Source organism: Carex rostrata, chromosome 18, assembly GCF_964058835.1.
Source record: "Carex rostrata chromosome 18, lpCarRost1.2, whole genome shotgun sequence".
NCBI lineage: Eukaryota > Viridiplantae > Streptophyta > Magnoliopsida > Poales > Cyperaceae > Carex > Carex rostrata.
The window spans coordinates 6,772,118-6,793,715 of NC_135935.1; the positions used below are offsets into that span (position 1 = coordinate 6,772,118).

The 21,598-nt window shown below is 34.6% G+C and overlaps 3 protein-coding genes across 6 annotated transcripts; 2 read left to right on the forward strand and 1 right to left on the reverse strand.

Annotated features, from left to right (window-relative positions):
- Positions 1-446: 446 nt before the first annotated feature.
- LOC144569590 (myb family transcription factor PHL7-like) lies at positions 447-5,190 on the forward strand. Of its 2 annotated transcripts, XM_078320031.1 has the most exons (7): positions 447-650; positions 1,337-1,601; positions 2,551-2,627; positions 2,710-2,749; positions 3,094-3,151; positions 3,747-3,816; positions 4,604-5,190. In XM_078320031.1, the coding sequence occupies exons 2-7, from the start codon at positions 1,361-1,363 to the stop codon at positions 4,886-4,888; spliced, it is 771 nt and encodes a 256-aa protein (XP_078176157.1). In that variant the 5' UTR covers positions 447-650; positions 1,337-1,360; the 3' UTR covers positions 4,889-5,190. The 2 variants fall into 2 exon arrangements, with proteins under 2 accessions (XP_078176157.1, XP_078176158.1); XM_078320032.1 differs by lacking the exon at positions 447-650 and having other exon boundaries at positions 1,486-1,601; positions 2,535-2,627.
- A 3,968-nt stretch (positions 5,191-9,158) lies between these two features.
- On the forward strand, positions 9,159-12,320 carry LOC144569717 (ubiquitin-conjugating enzyme E2 28). The gene is made up of 5 exons (XM_078320181.1): positions 9,159-9,313; positions 10,271-10,359; positions 11,087-11,214; positions 11,481-11,585; positions 11,958-12,320. The coding sequence occupies exons 2-5, from the start codon at positions 10,290-10,292 to the stop codon at positions 12,099-12,101; spliced, it is 447 nt and encodes a 148-aa protein (XP_078176307.1). The 5' UTR covers positions 9,159-9,313; positions 10,271-10,289; the 3' UTR covers positions 12,102-12,320.
- Positions 12,321-13,213: 893 nt separating this feature from the next.
- ARP8 (actin-related protein 8) lies at positions 13,214-20,035 on the reverse strand. Of its 3 annotated transcripts, none has more exons than XM_078320168.1 (12): positions 19,231-20,035; positions 18,807-18,892; positions 18,338-18,408; positions 17,832-17,899; positions 17,350-17,411; positions 16,766-16,863; positions 16,576-16,657; positions 16,104-16,246; positions 15,567-15,715; positions 14,425-14,558; positions 14,198-14,316; positions 13,214-13,629 (listed from the first exon to the last, which is right to left on the reverse strand). In XM_078320168.1, exons 1-12 carry the CDS (start codon positions 19,581-19,583, stop codon positions 13,537-13,539), a joined length of 1,458 nt encoding a protein of 485 aa, XP_078176294.1. In that variant the 5' UTR covers positions 19,584-20,035; the 3' UTR covers positions 13,214-13,536. The 3 variants fall into 3 exon arrangements, with proteins under 3 accessions (XP_078176294.1, XP_078176295.1, XP_078176296.1); XM_078320169.1 differs by lacking the exon at positions 19,231-20,035 and adding an exon at positions 18,970-18,994; XM_078320170.1 differs by lacking the exon at positions 18,807-18,892 and having other exon boundaries at positions 19,231-19,441.
- Positions 20,036-21,598: the final 1,563 nt, after the last annotated feature.

Sequence of the window (21,598 nt, forward strand, 5' to 3'; positions counted from 1 at the left end):
TCCCAATCACCTTTTATAGTTTCTAGTGACATAATATATCTTCAAATTATTGACATGCGACTCGCCTAAGTGACATAAGCAATAACTAACGAAAGCTTGATTTGTTTTTTCAAAAAAAGATGTGTTTTTTTAATTGACAAAATAATTATAAAACTAGATTATTTTATTTCTTAATCCAGGTCCCCCCTCCTCTCCAATGCCGTAGAGATGGGCCTCACTTTACGGTTGGAGAATAAATCTCATCGCTTTGGGATTCCCGCTAGTGCAGGAGAGCAGAATTAGTATGCTTTGAGATTCGTGCCAAGTTAAAAATAACGGTCCATATCCATTAGTTGTAAAAGATTTCCTTGTTGTAGCATTGGAGAGGATGTGAACTCCTCCTCTCTTCTCATCACTTTCTTCTGGGCCAATAAGCAACTTAAAAATGGGATTTGGGAATTGGGATTGAATTCTCTTAAAATCACTTTACCCTGAGAAGGAAATGGTTTCGATCAAAGCGTGAACTCCACTGCTCTTTGTTCGCGAAGGCGCCACATCTCGCCGGATTTCACCGTCAAAGAACTCAGCAAATCTGGCTCGTTCGATTGGGGTCCTTCTTGGGCCTGATCTGTTCACTCGAACTAGCATTTTCATCTCTACTATTAACTCGGGTGCATACTCTTTCCCACGCTTTTTGTTTTTCTGGTTTTTAAATTTGTGGCCAAATTGCAGTTTTTCTTGAGTTTTCCCCGCAGCTTGAAAGGTTTTGTCAGTAATTAGATTTTAATATGTATAATTGTTGGGTATGTAAAATTGATTTGCAATTTGTTTGGAGATGCGAAGCGGCCCCTGTTATTTAGGAATATTGCTACTTTTGCATACTACTGCTTGCACTAGAAGTCTAGAAGGTTTTGTTTTATTTCTGAAAAAGGGAATATTTCATCACTATGCATTGGGGCTTGATCTTGATCTGAACTAGCTAATTAAAGCTGCATTTTTGTCTCTATCTGTATATTTTGTTCTGGGTTTTAATTGAATTTTGTTGTCTTTCCACACAATTAATGAGATAATTTATGGAAGAATATGTAAATTTTGAATTTTCTCTGGCAAGTAAAACATACTTTGTTCTTGTAAGGTCTATAGTTTTACATGTCCCAACAAAATATTGAACATAACAGCTTTTCTTCTCAACCCTGGCTCTAGCTACTACGCATACTGCTGCTACGTAAAGTATTCCCCAGCACATGTAAAACTAGTTAGTCTTCACATACTAGTATACTACTGAAGTTTCCACGAGTAATTTGTGAATTTTTAATTTTTTGCATGAAAATAAATAAGAAAAATCTTTATTTGTCAGCTTCATTTCATCTTTTTGCGGATAATGACAACGTACCAAGTGAACCGGCTACCCAGCATTAGTTCTCATAATAATTCAGCATCTCATGGGCATGATCAGCAAGCAGGCCCTCCTCAGACTAGCATGGGCCCCATGAGCGGGGTTCACAACACAACAAACAGCAGCGGAAATAATAATGGCAATGGTGGACGGCATAGACTGCGGTGGACCAATGAGTTGCATGAACGATTTGTTGACGCTGTTAATCAGCTAGGTGGACCTGAAAGTATGTCTTTTCCACTCTATTCTGTTTTAGTCTCTTTTTTGTTCATGTCACTTCAATATTTTGAGCCTTGCTTTGGTAATGAACTTTTGAGTTCCGTCACTTATTACAAAGGAGAACTTGCAAACTAGCCAACAACACATTTTGAAGAACAAATTGTATATTTGTTGGAAGAAAAGGAAATTTCTAGCTTCTACATTTGTCACAAGTTTAACCTGCTTCCTGTGCTTTAGTTGGGTTGAAAACATCATTCTGATTTTGAGTTAATTATCTGTACCGTTGCTGTTTTTCTGAAAGTTTCCCTTAGGAGTTGCAAAATTCTGATCCAAGTTTTGTCAAAGGCTAGGGTCTGGGTACAAATGTGATGACTTGGGGGGGTCAGTTGACTGTTTTTTTTTTTTTGCAAATTTTAGCTACTTGTACTGGTTAATTGTTAGTTTTTTTAGAAAACATTTTTAATTATAGCTCAGTCGACCAAGATTTGTGTTAATTCCTTCCACTGCTAAGCATCATATTTAAATTTATTGGTAAAATCCAATTGAGCATTTTGAAATTCTTAAGTAGGGTATAACCGACCCCATAGGGAAAATTTCAGGTCCCTTCCATGGCTAAGGGTTATGATATATGTTAACAACTGTGTATAGCATATATTGTTATATTTAAGGTACGAAAGGTAAAGAATTGAATTGAAAGGAAATATATGAATGATTTTCCAGAGGGGAGGAGCGGTATGAAGGGTAAAACAAAATTGTCTCAAAGAATGAGATAGGTGTAGAACAGGAAGCCATTCACATGCTGGTATATATAAGCACTGATTATGACCCAATCAGTACAGATTTAAAACCAGGATAATCATATATGCCCGTCCTTTGGACCATTGTTCTTAGAATTTTCAACTATTCCTTTTTTTCCCCTAAAACAAAACTTAACCAGTAGGTCTTCCATTTGACAGAAGCAACACCTAAAGGAGTACTTAAAATTATGGGAGTGCAAGGTCTAACCATATATCACGTCAAAAGCCATTTACAGGTACATAAACTTCTCATTTGCTGCATCCACTTTTGGCAATCTCACTTTTACTGAGTTCATTTTTGTTACCTCTTTTATACAGAAATATAGGCTTGCAAAGTATATCCCAGATCCATCAGAAGGTATGTTTATCAAACAACCATAACTATGTATTTATAGATCATCCTACTTATTCATCAGTGCCAATGCTTTTTACACACTGGTTAGGTACTTGTAGCAGATCAACACATGCTTCTAACACGAAGCCAGTTATTGATTATCATCATTTTTTTTCTTTCTTTATTTTTCTACTTTTTCTTTAATGAGAGTTTTGTACAAGAAGTCCATGATTAAAAATCTTTGTTTCGGCACTTAAGGAGAAAAAAAAAACAAGCACCATGAACCTTGTGAAACTCTTGTGTATAAATATTTACTTGACTACAATGTATGTTCTTGCTTCACATAAGTTGTTCCTCTTGTGAACTAGGTGCCAAATCAGAGAAGAAAGACAGTGATGATTTGCTTGTGGGTCTGGAGAGTTCACCGTAAGTTTTAGGCATATAGTGAGAAATGCACTCTATTTCTCATTCTTTTGTGAATAAATTAACTGTATTTGTGTACTCAACAAATTCCAACTTTTTGACATTTCACCTACTGATTTCCCTGATTATGTCTTTAAGAGGAGGATTCAAATACCTCATGTTTTTCATGCCTCATCGTGCCTCACATCCTTAATCTTCGTTTTCAAAGTCCAAACAGTCGATCCTAACCGATCAGAATGATCTCCATATTAAAATGTGCTTGGAGACCAAATTTTATTATTTTTTTAGATAGCTACATAATCACTGTTTTTGGATGGTCCAGAAACAGTGGTTTTTTTGTACCTATCTAAAAAAGTTCCAAAAAAAAATATAAAATTTGGTCTGCAAGCACATTTGAACATGGAGATCATGCTATCGGTTCGGACCTAGCATCATTATGTGGTAGTACATATTATTTCTTCACTATATCCTTTTTTTTATAAGCTTTGGTTGTTACTTGCAATTGTCTGAGGCTCTAAAACTGCAGCTAGTATCATCATATATATTGATAGTATATATTATTTCTTTACTATATCCTTTCTTTTGTAAACTTTGGTAGGAACATGCAATTGTCTGAGGCTCTAAAACTGCAGATGGAGGTGCAAAAACGGTTGCACGAACAGCTTGAGGCAAGTATATTCTCCTTTTTTCTACTAAAAAATCTGATTGGAAGATCAGTTCTTACCAGAATCTGATGATTTTTATCTGTTCAATTGTAGTTCGAGTCATCTTCAGTATTTAATTGATATTTGATAGTTGACCAGCAAGATACATTGACAACATACTAAAACAACAGGACTTAACGTTTTGAGATAATAGTGATGATGATGATGATATAAATATTTATGATAGTATTACTGATTATAATGATGCATTGTAAGAAAGAAAAATAATCCATTGATATTGGACCGTCTAGAATGCTTCAAAAGAAATAGTAAAAAAAATTCAAAAAATGTGATACTCTGCTTCTAAGCATATTTTGACGCTTAGATTACATTGGATAGTTCGGGTCTTTTGTTCTCATCTCAGAATCACAGTTTTGAGTTGAAGCACAAGTGGCTTGGTGCTACGGAAAGCACTATAATATACAACAATAAGAAACAAACAAATAAAGAGATTAAAAAGATTAATGAAACAGTTTGAAAAAATAAAGGTACTTTGCTCGTCAGTTCCAACGTCCAACAATGTTTAAGGATGCTATTATTATATCTCATCTGTCTGGATCACTACACGGAGAATAGCACAAGGATTCAAATTGGCCTTGTTCTGGCCTAGAGGAAACTCCAGTTAAGTTTGGCCCCATTCATGGAGGGAAAAGAGGATCAGTGCTCCATCTCTCTTTCTAATTTCCTTTAGATTTATGACCTAAAAAAGAAAGTAATTTTTTTTTAAAATTTTTGTCTATACTTATTCCAGGTACAAAGACAGCTTCAGATGAGAATAGAGGCACAAGGACGTTACCTCCAAAAGATAATCGAGGAGCAACAACGCCTTGGTGCAGCACTTGCTGAGACAACACCAGGCCTGTCCAACCCTGTGGCCCCCACCTCTGGCAGGACCGATCCATCAACCCCAGACCCCACCTCTGAGTCTGCTCCTGACAGTGGACCCATTAATGAGCCGTGCACACCTGAGTCTGACTGCCGGGGCAGCACGCCGGTTTACAGCCAGGTCAAGCTCGAGTCTGGTTCAAGGTTATAATGCTCTCTAGGTTAGTTTTTGGGGCTGGCAGTGTGGCGAACTGTAGGTGAACAGATCAGTGCTGTAGGGTAAAGTAGGTTTTAAGTTGTCTAATTAGGTTTTTATAGTGAACATGTTGTGTCTCAAGGGAGATTTAAGGGGCTAAATTTAACAGCTGAGAAATGATTGGTGGTTAGAGGGAGGTTGGTTTATTTTTTTTTTAATTTCAATCTGTGATTTGAATGCCTATAATCTAGGGTTTAGAACTTGTAGATTGTATAGCTTTGTTGATTGTACTAGTTCTCCCTTTTCTACCCCTTGGATTCCTGTTTATCTTCTGATCCTCCAAAGCAGCAATAAGCAAGTTACTTCAAGTAGTACCTTTTCTCACTCATGGCCAAATCCATACACAGGTTCTATGGTTGCTGCTCCATCCCTTTTTTTTTTTTTTTGACATTAACCTCCATCCCTTTTTGCCAAAGCTAGAACGAGTTCGCATCGTCTGCATTAACTCAAAAGAGCATCTTTTGAGTTGATACATCTCGGCCATCTAATTTTAAACGGAGCCAATCTGGTTACAACCTATGATTCATGGAGCCTTTTAATATTAGTGTGGATATAGTTTGCATGAATCTTAAAGCATAATGAATGGTCCAGATTCTTTTTTGAGTTAAATCTATCTGATACTATTTTTAACATTTCCAAACCAAATTAGGTTTGTATTGGTATTAAGCAAAAAGAACCAAATGTTCTCTAGATTTATAGTCTAAAATTCATTCCTCTAATTAAAAGATTTTCAATTTGTTAGAATCAATCTTTCCTATGAAATTATCAGTGAAACCGTGCAACGCACAGAAATATTTTTCAACCCTTTTTTTATTGCTGACGTCTGAGTTAGAGATGTTCTTCTAAAACTAGTATAATAAATAATTTGCATGTTATAATGAAAAAGAAAAGTAAATAACAAACAATTACATCAGATATTTAAATAAGGCTCTCAAATCATCAACGAAACATTTTTCATTTCACGAGGTTAACTCAACAATTAATTGCTACCTCGTCAAATAACATTTGATTAAGTGGCTGGAATATATCTGTGCATATGCAAGGGTAGATTCAGGATTTTCATCAGGAAGAAAAAAAATATCAGGATTTTCAACAGTTTTTTTTTTCTTTTTTTTCTTATATGTTGCACATGACATCAACATGTTGTGATAATTTGTGAGTCCGTATTTCCCAAGTACCTGAGGTACAATTCAAAAACATGAACGGTCCAGATTAATTTACAATTGGATCAAATTCAATCCAAAACCGGTTGGAACTGTAGGGGGTCTGCTTTTAGATTCGTGCCACATGAAAAGAACGATCCAGATTTGTGGCTTGCACCTCAGGTACGTGGAATTCGTATCCTCTTAGTACTACAGAGATACTGTTCCGTAGAGTTACTAGATCTGAACCGTTCTTTTTAACTTGGCACGAATCTCAAAGCCAAAAAATATTGCCCCCTATTGCGACCCGAATCTCAAACCGATTGAGATTTAATCTCAGACCGATTGAGATTTAATCTCATACGGATTCATAATTTGAACTTGGATGCATGTTTCAAACGCTTGCATCCCCTTATATCTTTCTTAACACGAGAGATTCAATTCTTCACATTTGCGATTTTGTCCCTATATCTTTCGAGAGATTCAATTCTTCACATTTGCGATTTTGTCCCTATATCTTTCTTAACTCAATATTTTCAACTTAAGAAGGTGATAAATAAAGATAACAAATTGAAACAGTATCTCGAATAAAATCCTCCGAATCCGTTACCAATATCATTTTTGGGGAAAAAAAAAAACGGGTTATTAGCAATATCGGAGATTTTGTTTTGGCAAAATAAATAGAAAGATTTGTCCGTTAATTCAATTCAGCTGAATCTTTTAATATGCGTGCAATTTCATTCTTCATTAGTTACCTACTTCGTTTGCGATTCTTATTTTTTTTTGGTTCTTATATATGATTTCTTGCTCGAATCATTAGATCTTTAGGTTTTAGTACAATCATCAAAAATAGAAGATCTAATTTCTATGACTGAAAATCTATCCATATTTTCTTTTTACCTTTCGCCTTGTTTGGATGGAGAGCAGAGGAAGGGAGGGAATGGAAAGAAAAAAAAAATTATGTTGAATTGTGTTTGATTGACAAAATTATGTCAGAAGTGAAAGGTAAAGAAAGTTTAACCTTGTATTATTGTAATAAATAGAATTGGATTCTTTTTCAATTTGGAGCGTAACGAATGAAAATAAATTTTGTTGCAAATATTTTTAGAAAAAAAAAACACAAATGTCCAACTCCATATTTTACCTATATAATCTCATACAAATTTTTTTATCACAACGGAATTTTTCATTAACCTGCTAAATTTTAATCAACCAAACAAGAAATAAACGAAAAGAAAAGTAATCTTTCATTAATCATCCAAACAGAAAAAAAAAATTAAATATGTTAATAGTCCTTTCTATTTCATTCCATTATCTTCTATTCTTCACCTCTCCTTCCTTCCTCTACTCTCTATCCGAACAGGGTGCAAGTATTTTTTTTTTTTTTCAGATGCATCATTAAAGACTGTTATAGTAAAAGGAAAAGTAATTAATTCCAATAAAATGGAGATAATATATTGCATAACATGTACTAAAAAGTATCCACCATGCTAAAATAATTCCACTGTGTATCTATCTACACTGACATAAATTGATAATTAAAAAAATTTAAGTCCTAGAATTTTTTTTTATATTATTTTGAAAAAAAAAACCCCAACAAGTTGACATTAGTCCATCAATTCTCTGCTCTACTGATGGTATAGAACCTATAAACTACAAAAATGAAAGGTAATGTTAATAGATAAGCAACACATATATTTGTTATGTCAAAACTTTGAAGGTGTACAACTATTTTATTATAATAATTGTACTTTCATAATTGTTTAAAAAAAAACTAATTTAATAAGTTTTCATTTTTATCTTATGTTCTTTAGGAAAGAAATGGTTTTAGAGAGATATGCTTTAATTTGGGTCTAAAGTGAATGGTTTATAATCATTAGTATAAAGAAAGTGTTGATTGCATAATCAAATAAGCAAGGAAATCAAAGTAGGGCCAAAGAAATAAAAGTAAATGATTTTTATTTTCCTAATTAATCTTCTGACTGATCTTGTGAGAAAAAAATATTCATTTATTTTTTTGTGATATACATGCAAGTGTATGTCTAAATGTTGCTATATATATATTATAAGAGGAGGGATCAAGTTACAACAACCATTTTTTTACATTTTAAAGTCCAAATCGTCGATCCAAACCGTTAGATGTGATCTCTACAATAAAATGTGCTTGGAGATCAAATTTTACATGTTTTGAAATTTTTTTACTATTTATTAAGATGGGTACAAAAACTAATCAAATTCAAACTATTGAATTTTGTACCCATATTAATAAATAGTAAAAAAAAATTAAAAAAAATGTAAAATTTGGTCTGGAAGCACATTTTATTGTGGAGATCACATCTAACAGTTGGATCGACGATTTAGACTTTGAAAATGTAAAAAATAATTGTTGTAACTTGTTGTAACTCAAAAATTATTGTAACTTGATCCCTCCTCATTATAAATAGAAAAATAAATTATATGTCAAAAGAGTCGAATTCCAATAAATTATAATAAGAAAAAAAAAACTCAGGTTTTTGCTAAAAAAATATATTTTAGAATTAGATATACATACAAGTGTATATCTAAATGTTATCGTCTATGTATTATAAATAGAAAAATAAATTATAATAAGAAAAATAATTAGGTTTCGGCTAAAGAAGTATATTTTAGAATTGGGCCGTCAGTGCAAAACTTTTTGAAAGTGGAGGCCCAAAAAGGTACTGATAGGTCAAGGGCTATTTTTGGAAGAATCCACAAAAAGTTATGATTAGATCCCCACAAAAGAAGATTTGGCATAAAAGAGGGATTCCGCGCGTAAAGTTCACGCAACGCAACACGTCCAAATCCGTTCAATCGCTCTCCAACGGACGGTCCAGATCTAGGAACCTGTCCCATCACCTCCCACTCACAGCTGAATTCACACCCCCTCAGGTTACCGGACTGAGTAGAATTGAATCGGACGGTCCAAAAATGGATTGGCACGCATTTCAAAGCACAAATAATCCTGCCCCTCTGTCATCCCGAATCTCGACCGGATGAGAATAAATTTGAACCGTCTGTTTCAATTGTGTTGAGTCAGGTACCTCGGAGGATACGGATCCACTCACATCTCTCCTCTATAAGAGGAATTCATTCATTACTGTACCTTCTACCATCTCTCCGTTTTATCATCCGACTCAGAGAGGAAGGAGAGAGAGAGAGAGAGAGAGAGAGAGAGGGGGAAGAGGAAACGACAGATCGCCTATTTCTTTTTGCTCTGGTCAGCATCTCTCTCTATCTCCAATCGATCGATTTAAGATTTGTTCGTCTGTGTTTTTCTTTTATTTCTCGTGATTTCTTATATATGATTTAAGGAGAGGAAATGGCGATCAGATCGCTGTTTCGAGGGGGAGAGAGAGAGAGAGAGTCGTTTTTAAGCTTTAACAATTTCTCTCTCTTCTATCCTTGTTCTTTTACTATTCGTAGGGAGAAGATTGGAAATGCATTTTTTTTTTTTTACTTTTGCTTTGAAAATGATGAGATCTGCTTGAAAGCTATTTACTATGGCTGTAAATAATCAAAGTTAAATTAATCTCGTTCCAAAAGTTCGACAATATGCCATTTACCCGGGCTTCAAAAGGGTTTAATATAGAATTCCCTTCTGATAAAACACAGCTTGGTTCTGGTATACTATGGTTTCGTAGAGCTAATTGTAACAGGTGCTGAATTGTGTATGTTTTTTCCAATTATAGAATTATACCTATTTGTATTCTTCTCCTGTGGGTATCTCTTTGGACCAAAGCCACAGGTAGATGTCTTGAACTGCCATCTATTAAAATTCTCTGAATATGTTCAGAGTTGCTTTTCTTAAGGAATACTCTCCCCGTTTGTCGAAATATAATGTCAGATTATCAGATATGATCTTCTACATACCAGAAAAAGTACCATTATGTCCCAATTTTCTGGCCTTCCTTATATGCAAAGTTCAATGTACCCCGCTTTTTTCTTCATTTTCATATAGGCATGGGAGGTAGGATGGTGCTTAAGGATTTTAAAGTAATGGGGAAGTCTGGGAAACATATGGTATGTTTCAGGTTTTAGGAGTACATGTGATGTATCTTGCTTTTCAAGGTTATAGATACAATATATGCCGAGGTTTTTCAGTAGTGGCATCAGATTGGTGTTTTCTTAGTAAAGAGTTAATATAAGCTCTTGTTTTTTTATTTTTCTTTTGTAGTTTATCTGAGGAAAAGGAGATGGCTTCCAAACGAATTTTGAAGGAGTTGAAGGATTTGCAGAAGGATCCTCCCACCTCATGCAGTGCCGGTTAGTTTCTTTTTTCCCCTTTATGATTTGTTTTGTGTTTATATGCATGTTTTTGTTTTAACTTGGACTGTGCTAGTTGGTTATGCTTTAGAGATATATTGATGCAGCATATACTTTACCATATTTGCAAATAATTCTCAATATTTATTGTACTTGCATCCATGTGCTTATTTGTATAGTTGCAAGTAGCTTCAACTGGCTGGTTAATGTGATGGGACGACTTTCCTTCTTTTACCCCATGTTGAATTAGAAGCAAGCCATCTAAGTTTATGTGCCTTTGTTACTATACATTAATTACTCAACGGCAACTCAGTTGATTTAATACGATAAAGTAGGGGAGAATGTGGTCTCTTCTTGCTTGACTCTTAGCCTTGGTTGAATGCTTGTGTAGCTCTTGCGAATTATTACTATACATTAATTATGCAGTGGTGACTCAGTTGATTTAATATGATAAAGTTGGGGAGAATATGGTCTCTTTGCTTGATTATTACCATATGGTTGAAACACTAGTACTTGCAAATAATCAAGACCCTGTCAACTTATTAGTAACAAGCATGACCTACTGAGGTTTGTTGCAATTTACCTGTCAGGTATTGGGTGTGTTATGATAGTAAAATCCTTATAATTTTGTTGCATCAAGTCTGCCTATGGTCAAAATATTTTCTGTCCAAAGCTAAACAAATAATTATTTATACATTTTTTTTGTTCGAAATTTGTGTTATTACAGGACCTGCTGGGGAAGATATGTTTCATTGGCAAGCAACAATAATGGGGCCTGCTGACAGCCCCTTCTCTGGTGGGGTATTTTTGGTCAATATCCATTTCCCTCCAGACTATCCTTTCAAGCCTCCTAAGGTACCTCTATTATCAGTTCATCATTTCTCATAGCCATACCATATACCTAAAACCATCTACTTTGGCTTTTGACAATTAATTGACCGTAATCATTTGATTTCGAATTAATTTTGCAGTTGGTCCCTTTTTGGTAAACGGAACAATTTTGCTTGGTGTTCCAAATAAGAACAAAATATTTCCCAATTTGCTTATTTTTAATCATGAAGCGTCTACTTTTCCATATAAAGATCTTGCAAGTAAGCTTTTGTTTCTTGTGGTGATTTCAGGTCTCATTTCGTACTAAGGTGTTCCACCCAAATATAAATAGTAATGGAAGCATCTGCCTTGATATACTGAAGGAACAGTGGAGCCCTGCTCTTACCATTTCTAAGGTTAGTTTTATCAAACATGCCTCATCCAGAAAGAAGGATCCATTATGAGTTTCAATTTATTCATTTTGAATCCTTTGTATCTTGTACACTCCCCCCCCCCCCCGGCACTCATCCACACACACATTGGAGAGGAAGGTATGCCACAAAATTGTGTTTCACATGCACAAAAGCACAAGTCATTCAAAAACAAAAAATAGGAGGTTCTGAAATATCTGTTTATGGATCCATGAACGATAAATAATTTCAATTGGGCCATAATTTTATAAGCGATTAGAATTTGGCATCTGCATTGTAATAAATTATTCTAGGCTGCATAGTTTTTCTTACTTCTGTTGACATTTTGTAAATTAATCCTTCAAATCTACATTTCAGGTACTGCTCTCTATATGCTCTCTCTTGACAGATCCAAACCCGGATGACCCACTTGTGCCTGAAATCGCACACATGTACAAGACAGATCGTGCCAAGTATGAATCAACTGCCCGCTCCTGGACCCAGAAGTACGCAATGGGTTAAGCATCAAAACCATTCACAAGCCTTTTTTTGCGGTGTCACCCCTGATAAATAAAGCATTTATTGAACGTAAAAATTTATGGGGTTTAGGGTTTTATATGAGGTCTGGGTCTAACTTATGCCTAATGCTTTTGTATCAGTTCATCTACTTGTTGCTCTACTCTATGTTGGTACTTTGAATTGTGGTTTGAATTTGCGTGAACTGGAAAGCAGTTTGGTTAATGCTGGTTTGCTATGGGTGTTACTTGATCTTACTTGTTCCCAAAAGTTTGCGAGAGCAAATCTTTGCCTTAGTTGATCCGATTAAAGCTTGAATTTAAGCAAATGATTGTAGGGAGAATTAAGCAATCCAATTGTTCTGAAAAACAGTTATGACCCGATCTGATCTTGATTTGTGTCATACGTATGATGTATCAGAAATCGTGTCAGAAGTTTTTTCCCGAGCACATCTCTGCGAGTTCTTAGAAAATACGGATGGATTACATTTCGTGGCTTGAGCCAAACGTGTTATATTTGACCTTCATAGAATTATCATTTTTAGACTTGACTTCGTTCGCTATCAGATCAATTAGGTCCTAAACCTTGTAGAATAGAATTGCTAGAAAACATGGGGTGTTTCCCATCGCAACTGGTATCAAATTTCACCCCATCATAACTGGTATCAATTCTTCAAATTTTCTTCTATTCCTGATTTGCAAATCACCGATGCTAATGATTACTCTTGAATCATATAAATTTCTTCTGAATAATTAATTGAACGAGCCTGTAGAGATTTACAGCATAGCTATTTACTTAATCGATCTTCGTTTTAGAGATGGTCAATTATTTCAACCTCACAAGTTTCGGATATTCAGTTCGACTTTAAAAAACCTCAGATCCATTTTATATAGAATTAGGTTTAAGATGCAAGACATACATCATCGCAGGATCTATGTCACCTTTTCTCCAACTATGAAGAATACCACCATAATATTCAGCAGTAAATATCATAAAGGCAATAGATAAACAAATGGCTCTGTTTCCATTTGCAGATTACAATAATTTAAAACTTTCCTATGAAAACACTTCTCATAATCCATTTTTGACAAAAAGGGATCTGCAAACAAGATCTGTACTGCATTTTCTAACCATCGAGAGAAACACCATAACAATCAGTAATAATATCAGAAGTGTATAGTAATTTTCCTATTTATAACATCCAACAGATTGATACTATGGTCTCAAGAAAGTCATCTCATAATCCATTTTCCTCTCTATAAAGCTCATGTTTCCCATACACGATAGAAATGACATCACATAAGGCACTAATATTAGGGTAAACATCACCGCTGCAAAAATCCTTTGCAGCCAAATACCTATATAAAAGTATCTATATGTTGCACTGTTGCAAGATGCAACAAAGCTTATCTATACATATGCTACAGGAGAAGGTAATGAATCACCAAGAACCAACTATGGATGAAGCGCCACGTTTATATTCCTGACGATACCTTTTCTTGGTCTCACACCAAGCCTCAGTAAACGTGCTCACCTGATTTCATTGTGAACAACATGATAGTATATTTATTTTTGGTAAAAGAATTGCTAAATATATTCTAAAAAAAAGATGAAGTATTCCATTATCAGGTTTGTTTATTGTCACTTCATATTATTTGTACAATACATGTAGTTTGTATGATTTTTTTTTTTCCTCATACAAAAAGTCGCCTTCAAATATATTAAAAAAAAAAAAATCAAAGTTTACAAGAACTACTTCAAAAAAACACACCATTTGCTTGATTTTTGCACACAATTTGTTCACAAAAAGACCAAAGGGGCAACAATAATTAAATATTGAGCACCCATCTTTCGAAATGCTACCTTAGGATTTGGGAATGTTATATTAAACCTGATACAGATACTTAAAGATTGTATTATAAATGCTATTTTGGTCAGTCTAATAAAACCATGTTAGATAAATTAGCAGCAGTGTCTAAGAATAACAACAGGAAGTATTTTTAAATGATTCCTTGTCATGCCAGTCATGCAAATGAAAGAAGAAATTTCTTCGCGATTTCTTGAGAACCTAGGGTTTAATGAGAAAGTTCTTATGATCTTACATTACTAACGATCTTTGCACCAAACCAGGCTGAGTCAGTGCCAAATGGTGGAGGAGTGACCTTTATGCCCTCTGATATAGACTCTGGTAAAAGCTCTGTCAGCTCTTTCTCCAACCTCTCTGTCATGCCATCATATCACAAATACACAAGTGCATTATTTGTGAGTTTCTCAAAAAGTATCTGGTTGACTATAAGAACACTTCTGTACGTTTTGCAAGAGAACCTACCAGGGATGCCAGGTAAGCAACCAGTACCACCGGCCAGAATCACGGTTTTGTACCAGCTCACATCGCTGACAATGTCGGAATTGTAGCAATGGTCCATGCAAAGGCCCACAGCTCGGTGCAATGCCATAACCTGTCTGTTTAGCAGTTAAGATATAAAAATACATTAGATGTTGGTCATGACTAATATAAACCTTTTGGTCATGTTTATTAGATGTTGTTGTGTGCAATCAAGTTTCTGATAACAAAATTCAATAAACAACCAAAGAGGCCCAAAGATGTTATTACTGCACATCAAGTTCTGCAAAAGAAGGTATTGTGGCTACAGATTACATCAAATATTTTACGTCATTGGACCAAACATTTGTAGCACTTGCAGCTAACATTCAGCAGACATTTATTTTTGGTCATTTTTAGGTTTTGGTTTCTTTAGATGGGAGGACACACAAACGTAAAACTGAAATTGAAATCGAGAAAGATCTACATGAGGTTTTGATCAATCTGCTTGCTTGATTTAAGAGCAATCAAGGTTATGGAATTAGCATCTCAATCTGCTTGCTTGATTTGTTGCTTTTGATCTTAGAAAGCAAAAAAGTCAATAGAGGAGGTACTCATCAAATTGGCAGTGTTTAACAGAATATGTTATGTCACCTTAAAATCTAATAAATCACAGTCAAAACTTGACAAATGGTTATTTTGACAATCTTGACAAAGGTTTTAAAAAAAAAATCAAATAAATTGACAATTGAAAAGTAAATTTATAGGTATGTCCAAATTTGTAGGTATGTTATTGGACATATAGACAGACTAATAGTCAAATCTCATGCAATTTTAGTATTGTTGATGATGCATTATGTACTGTTAATTTCGGGCCATTGAAATTTCAAGTCAATTGATGTATGGTGAAACATACATCAAATCTGATAATGTGGATAATACATATGCTGATGATGTTGGAATTCAAATGTAACCTGTATTTTTTAAGATTGCCAAATCCTCAGCCCCCCTTTCCCCACCTGCTCAAAATAAGAACCCACAGTGGACGAATATTTTCTCCAAGTGCATTGTTTTGAGAAAACCATTGTAAATCGTAATTAGAATAAAGAGCTAGGGATATAAAAATATTTAAGTTGACAGAGACTTACACGCGTCCGAGATGGGGCTGGAAGAGGAGCTCTCCGATTTGAAACCTTTCTTTAGAGAGTGTGAACCAACCTTCGCCTGCCACCTCACATGAGGCACTTGTGTCCTTTCTCATTTCTTTCTCGTAATCCAGTGCCACATAACATAGCTTCTGTAAATTATTTTCAAATAAAAGAAAGAAAGACTTGATAATTTAATAAAGGGAAGATCTTCCGATGACTGTAATTGAAGAGGCAAGAAAAGCAAATAAAACATATTTGGTTTACAATCCCCCCGCCTCCCTGCTGACATTTGATAAAGCACTAAGATCCCCTTTCCCGAATCAACTCTCTCACTTTATCTCTCTTCCCCACTCCCCCCTTTGAACATTATAATGTTCATTAAATGATGGAAAACATGAAAAAGATAATCTGGACCCCTTGCTTTCCATCTTCTCCAATCCTAACTTCTCACGGTTTATAATTCTTTTCTTAAAATAAATAAATAAACTAAATGGTTAGAGCATAGGTGAATTTTAACTAAATAAGCAGGGTGCATACCTCCTTGATGGTTCGAACAGTGTAAAGTGATTCATAAGTCATACCCCTCCTTTGCATTAGCTCCTTCAAAAACGATGTTAGCTTGAGAGCACCTATCCCCACTATTTCTACACCGATCTCACGCATTACCTTGCCTCTATATACTGTTAAGAAAGAACAACAAAGAGTAACAAATGAGTGTTACCCAAAAAAATAATTATATAAGAACAATACAATATAATGTTTGAAAATAGTTTCTTGATTTCCTTCTATTAAAAAATCTGTGTAAAAATATTTAAGTTTGAAGATGATGCTCAAACTAGAGAGATGTTTATGCATTATGTTGGTGTAGGAATACACCATACTGGTCAAACTCTGTTCATGCCATGAATTAGTTGAACAAGATTGTTCCGTTTTGTTTAATTAGTGGTACCATAATATTTTGTTCACGTATTACGAATATGTGCGTGCATGCGTGTGTGTAGAGAGTTACCAGGGACAACGGAGGTGACATTGAAACCAACATGTACAACAATACCCGAAATCCTTTTTGCTGCATACAATGCAAGTACTGCCTGTTTATTTTTGTAATTCATCAGCATTGTTAGCAAATATCCCCTCTTTTTTTTAAAAACTTGGCAGGGGCAGCCAAGGTTAGCAAATACCCTCTCTGTATTGTTTACCTGATCAATTGCACATATGGCGGGTACATTCATATCAAAGAGAACAGAGAAAACGGCTTCTCTGTATTGTTTACGTGAAGCCCTGGCTGATTCTGTATCTGAAATAGAAATAATAATAATAGTAGTAATAATAATAATAATAATATTTATAATAATAATGATAATAATAAATAATAATAAATAATGAAGTCCTAGGAACAAAACATTGCATCTGTGCCCCCTGAAAAGTTTCCATATATTCTGATACCCAAAAGTTGTGAAAGCTCTATAACCTTTGAAAACTCTTTGGTTTGATGTCATCTTAATTTTGGCCAGGGAATCAGAGGAGAACTTAGAAGAGTAAAGACAGATAATTTAACAGTGTAAACTTTCTCATTGTATTAATTTAAAATTTAGGTGTATTTGCATTTGCATAAGACGCTCAAATAGGTTTAGGTTTAAATTCAAGCACAAAAAATATTGGTCAAACAGCCAATTCAATGGCATATTAGGAAAAACCACTTCCAAAACTATATTCTTTATAGGGTTCAGATGTCAGAACCATATTCTATATAAAAAATAGAGAATAACAAACATATGCTCACCGTCACAATGACAGATTGGGATGGCTAATATAACCGGCTGAGAAGAAGGTTTAACTTGCATCCTGAGACAACAAAAAAATCAGTGGGAAATTTTACTAGGATAAGGGAACTTTTCAAGAAATGGGCGATGTCAAAAAAAAAAAGACTACTTGTGACAGAGAATAAAAGATATAGATGACAGTCCCTACTGACTATTGAGATAACTGAGATTTAGCTTAAGAATGCACAAAAACTGCACAAAAGTTGGAAAATAAGTCAACACGGATAAAGTACATACAAGAATAGCAAACATGGTTAGAAAAGTTCATAGTGATGTTAGTTTGCCTGATAATAGCTTTGGCAGCCAATCATTAAATTTAGACATTAAGCTTTAGAAAAAAAGGCCAAACAGAAGCCAGCAAATCCAAAAAATTTAAGGAAATTGATATAACATAACTAGCATCTTTTTCAATTCTCTTTTAGTAAGATAATAGAGAAAAGACCTGCTATAAATGGTAGAGAAGAAATGACGGAGCCTTGCATACATGGGTGACTCGATATTACCAAATTCCTATAGCCAATATAAAATTAAAGTAAATATGAAAGAGCAAAGTTATTTTCTTGGATTGGAATCTCAGCTTGTGACAGCATGACAAGGTTTGATACCAACAGATTTCTTATTATTGATTAGGTTTTTGTGTCTGATACAGGACATATTCGGAGCTATAAGCAATGAAAAACACTGTTTGCTTTTGATACAATACCAGTGCTTGATTGTCATTACCAAAACTTCCTTTAACCGAGATCCAAATCAGCCAGTAAGCTGATTATGCAATTAAGATTTAGGAATTAACAGAAAACCCTCAGATAAGCTTCACTAATGTAATAAAATTTGAAATCAATCCAAATTTGAATCAACTCACCACTGATAGTCTAGTAGTGGTTCTAAAAGGATATTCTAAAGAAGATGAAACATTTTGCGACAATCTAGAAAAAAAAAAGTTCAAACCAAGAAGGTAGCACAACGTCCTGAAGGAGAATCAAACTTGCTCCAACCATACTTGCAATAACCCGATCCACCTTCATCAATTTGTCAAAAATGCAACACTCAAAATATGAACACTTTATTATTACTTTAAATTCATAAAAATAAATTTGCATTCCAAAAATACTTTTCCAATTTCCTTCTTATGACCTGTAGAAAATAATACAAATGCTAATTTTTATGACTTTGGAGCAAGTAAAGACATTGTTTTAACATTTTCATACTGGGCAGAAATTCATACTTTCAGGAACAACAGCGATCTATGCAACTATGAGAATAGAAAAGTACATTGAGCAAGCAATTTGCACCATAAAAGCCTAAACTTGTCTCAGATGGCCATAAAATTAAATTTTTGAGTCAACAGAATACACTAACAAGTAACAACATACAACTTGAGAATTTGCTGAGAAGAATAATTAAGTTGAAACCATACCATCAATTATAACTGCACCAGGAACTAAGGAGCGTTTAGCATAAACATTCATAAACGATAACTGAGCTGGATAATCATAGTACATCCTGAGAATTGGAACTAATTTTGTCAGATCAATTACAGAAATAATAGCAACTGATAATAGCAGCAGTAAAAAAGCTACCTTCTCCAATATAGTGATCATATTCAAAATATACCAATCAAGCCCATTCTTGGTTTCCTTATCTTGAAAACAATTATATCTAAATGGTGATTAAGCATTTATCAGCAGTAACCTCGCAGATATTACTGAACAAATTATGAACCAAGTAATTCTATTGTACAAAAGAACCTTTGCCAGGCATACAAGTGCTATTATTTTTAGAACATAAATTATGAATCTACCTAAAAGAAACAAAAAAAAAATGATAAATGCGAGAGTTACTTGAAAGGAGGCCCAGCATATAAGTGAGTCTCAGAGAAAGCAACACAATCCCAAGAGTCCTTCCCATTTTGAAGAAAACTCATCCAGAGCCTATTGTCAGACACCAAAACCCGAAAATACCGGCATACAAGGGCCAATCTCACTGTCTCTCTCGGCCCAAGAAGATGCAATATTTGCATTATGATATCTATTGGAATGTTATCCAATTCACCGAGAGAGCCAGAATCCCAAAAGAAGTCACGATTGGCAGAGCCCACACTGGAACTGAAACTGGAATTGGAACTGGAACTGGAACTGACAGTGCCTGATCGGTTGATGACAGAACCCCAAACCTTTTTCAGTAGGGAAGCCATTTTGATCCGAGCGAATTTGAAGTTTCGTTTTGTCGATTGGATTGGATTGGATCATTAGAATTGGAATGTATACGTAGATAATCGTGCCATTTGGAGATCAATCTTAGAATTGTGAGGGAGGAAGGGATTGCGCAGTAGCACTTGTAAAGTTGTGCTACGGCGCTTGAGCAAAGAATTGGGAAGGAATCGGGAAAGGTAGGGTCGTTGCCAAGCCACGTATGTATGGTGTAAATCAGTAAATCGGTAAAAAAAAATTGTAAATAATTTTGATATCGACGATGGATCCTGAACCTGAAATATCACGCAGAATATTCCAGAGATCGTAGGACCATGTATCTATCTAAGCGCGAAGGTGGGTAGGTCCGGCCATCAAAATAAAATAGAGACAGTGAGAGAGGGAGTGCGTATCCTCTGAGATATCTCAACTTTTGCGTGACCGACGTGTCCGGTGCCTATTCGGGAGTGATGTAGGGGTCAGAATTATATGTGCTTTGAGATTCGTGTAGTACGTATTTAAACGGTCGGGATTTTCCATAAAGTCATGCAAAGTTTTAGATATCTCAGAGGATACTAATTCGTGAGAGAGATTTTCGATGCAGTGTTAATGGAGTCCGCATCGTCTGCATCAACTCAAAAGAGTTAATATATATGAACCGTCTGATTGTAAACGGAGTCCATCCGGCTCCGGCCAGGGTCTTTAATATTAGTGCGGATTTAGTTCACACGAATCTTAAAGCTAATCTGACGGTCCATATACACAAACTCAAAAGATTCCTTTTGAGTTAATGCAGAGGATACGAATTGGTGTTAATGTGTCTGCGTCTGAGTCGTTACTCGTTAACCTCTATAATAAGCATTAAAATAATTGAGCAAAAACCACATCATGTTATATTTGATGGATTTCAATTTTTTTTTTTAATCTGTAATTAGCATTAAAGTAATTTTTTTTGAAGCAGAAGATGATGTCATAGTCATACGCAATTTTTATAATAGAAGGTGCTTCCTTAATTGAATGTTTGCTCCCCCAATCACCAACCGTTTTGGCGTTTTGGCTCTCCTTTAAATGAACTGCCACACAAATTACTGTTTTCGTGTCGCCACAGAAAACTGATTTTATTCTCCTCCGCAGGGTTAGGTGGTGCTAAACCTAAATCACATGTTATGAATTGTAGATGTAGCTCCACATCTGTCTACTAGTAATACATTGTTATTTTGATGGGAAGTGTAATTGAATCAGCGCAATGCATAGGCCATCAAAGGTCCCACTTTATGGCGAGTTGGCGACACGTTAAATTCACAAAACTCAATTATCTGACAAAATGATTTTTTTTTTTATGTATTAAAATTAAGTTCAAAGGCAGATCTACATTCATCCGTACGGGTGCTAAGTCACTCTTATAATTTTAAATTTTGAATTATGTATATTGAATTTTTTTTTTTTTATAACTTTTTATATTGTCCAGTCCCCTCATAAATATCACATATTCTTAGGCGAAACTAAAAAATTGAAATAAAGGATGCTAGATAAATAGATATTATGTAATTCCATTTTATGAGAGGTGCTAATAATATAACTTTTTGTAGAAATTAAAATTTTTAAATGGTAAAATTAACAAATTTAAGTAACAGAGGGTGCTTAGCACCCTTTTGACTACACATTCTTCTGTCCCAGTACATGTTTACTTGTAGTTTAGTGATTAGAGCTTGTTTTGTAGTTGTGAAAACTTGGGTTCAATTTCCACGAACAATATATTGTGCATTTTAAATTTTAGCATCCTTTATCATGAACTTCTAGTTTTTGCCCCTGATTAAGCCTTCTAATTTAAATATTCATAAGAAACGATTTTAGTCAAATTTTGAATATACAGATTTCCATATGAAAAACACTACTTTAATTAATAGATCAAAGAGATTATTAAGTAAATGACATTTTTTTACAATAAAAATGAGTTTAAACTCATCTTTATTATAAAAAAATGGTTTCGTTTTGAACATACAATCTCTTACAGAAAAAA

What these genes read in the sequence shown, in the direction of transcription:
- LOC144569590 (XM_078320031.1), top strand. Translation starts at nt 1,361, where the DNA reads ATGACAACGTACCAAGTGAACCGGCTACCCAGCATTAGTTCTCATAAT. An exon ending in ACGTCAAAAGCCATTTACAG is followed by an intron (nt 2,628 to 2,709) that starts GTACATAAACTT and finishes TCTTTTATACAG; the next exon opens with AAATATAGGCTTGCAAAGTA. An exon ending in TATCCCAGATCCATCAGAAG is followed by an intron (nt 2,750 to 3,093) that starts GTATGTTTATCA and finishes CTTGTGAACTAG; the next exon opens with GTGCCAAATCAGAGAAGAAA.
- LOC144569717 (XM_078320181.1), top strand. Translation starts at nt 10,290, where the DNA reads ATGGCTTCCAAACGAATTTTGAAGGAGTTGAAGGATTTGCAGAAGGAT. An exon ending in TCCCACCTCATGCAGTGCCG is followed by an intron (nt 10,360 to 11,086) that starts GTTAGTTTCTTT and finishes GTGTTATTACAG; the next exon opens with GACCTGCTGGGGAAGATATG. An exon ending in ATCCTTTCAAGCCTCCTAAG is followed by an intron (nt 11,215 to 11,480) that starts GTACCTCTATTA and finishes TGGTGATTTCAG; the next exon opens with GTCTCATTTCGTACTAAGGT.
- ARP8 (XM_078320168.1), bottom strand. Translation starts at nt 19,583, where the DNA reads ATGGCTTCCCTACTGAAAAAGGTTTGGGGTTCTGTCATCAACCGATCA. An exon ending in CTGTTCGAACCATCAAGGAG is followed by an intron (nt 15,716 to 16,103) that starts GTATGCACCCTG and finishes AATAATTTACAG; the next exon opens with AAGCTATGTTATGTGGCACT. An exon ending in TTGCTTACCTGGCATCCCTG is followed by an intron (nt 14,317 to 14,424) that starts GTAGGTTCTCTT and finishes ATGGCATGACAG; the next exon opens with AGAGGTTGGAGAAAGAGCTG.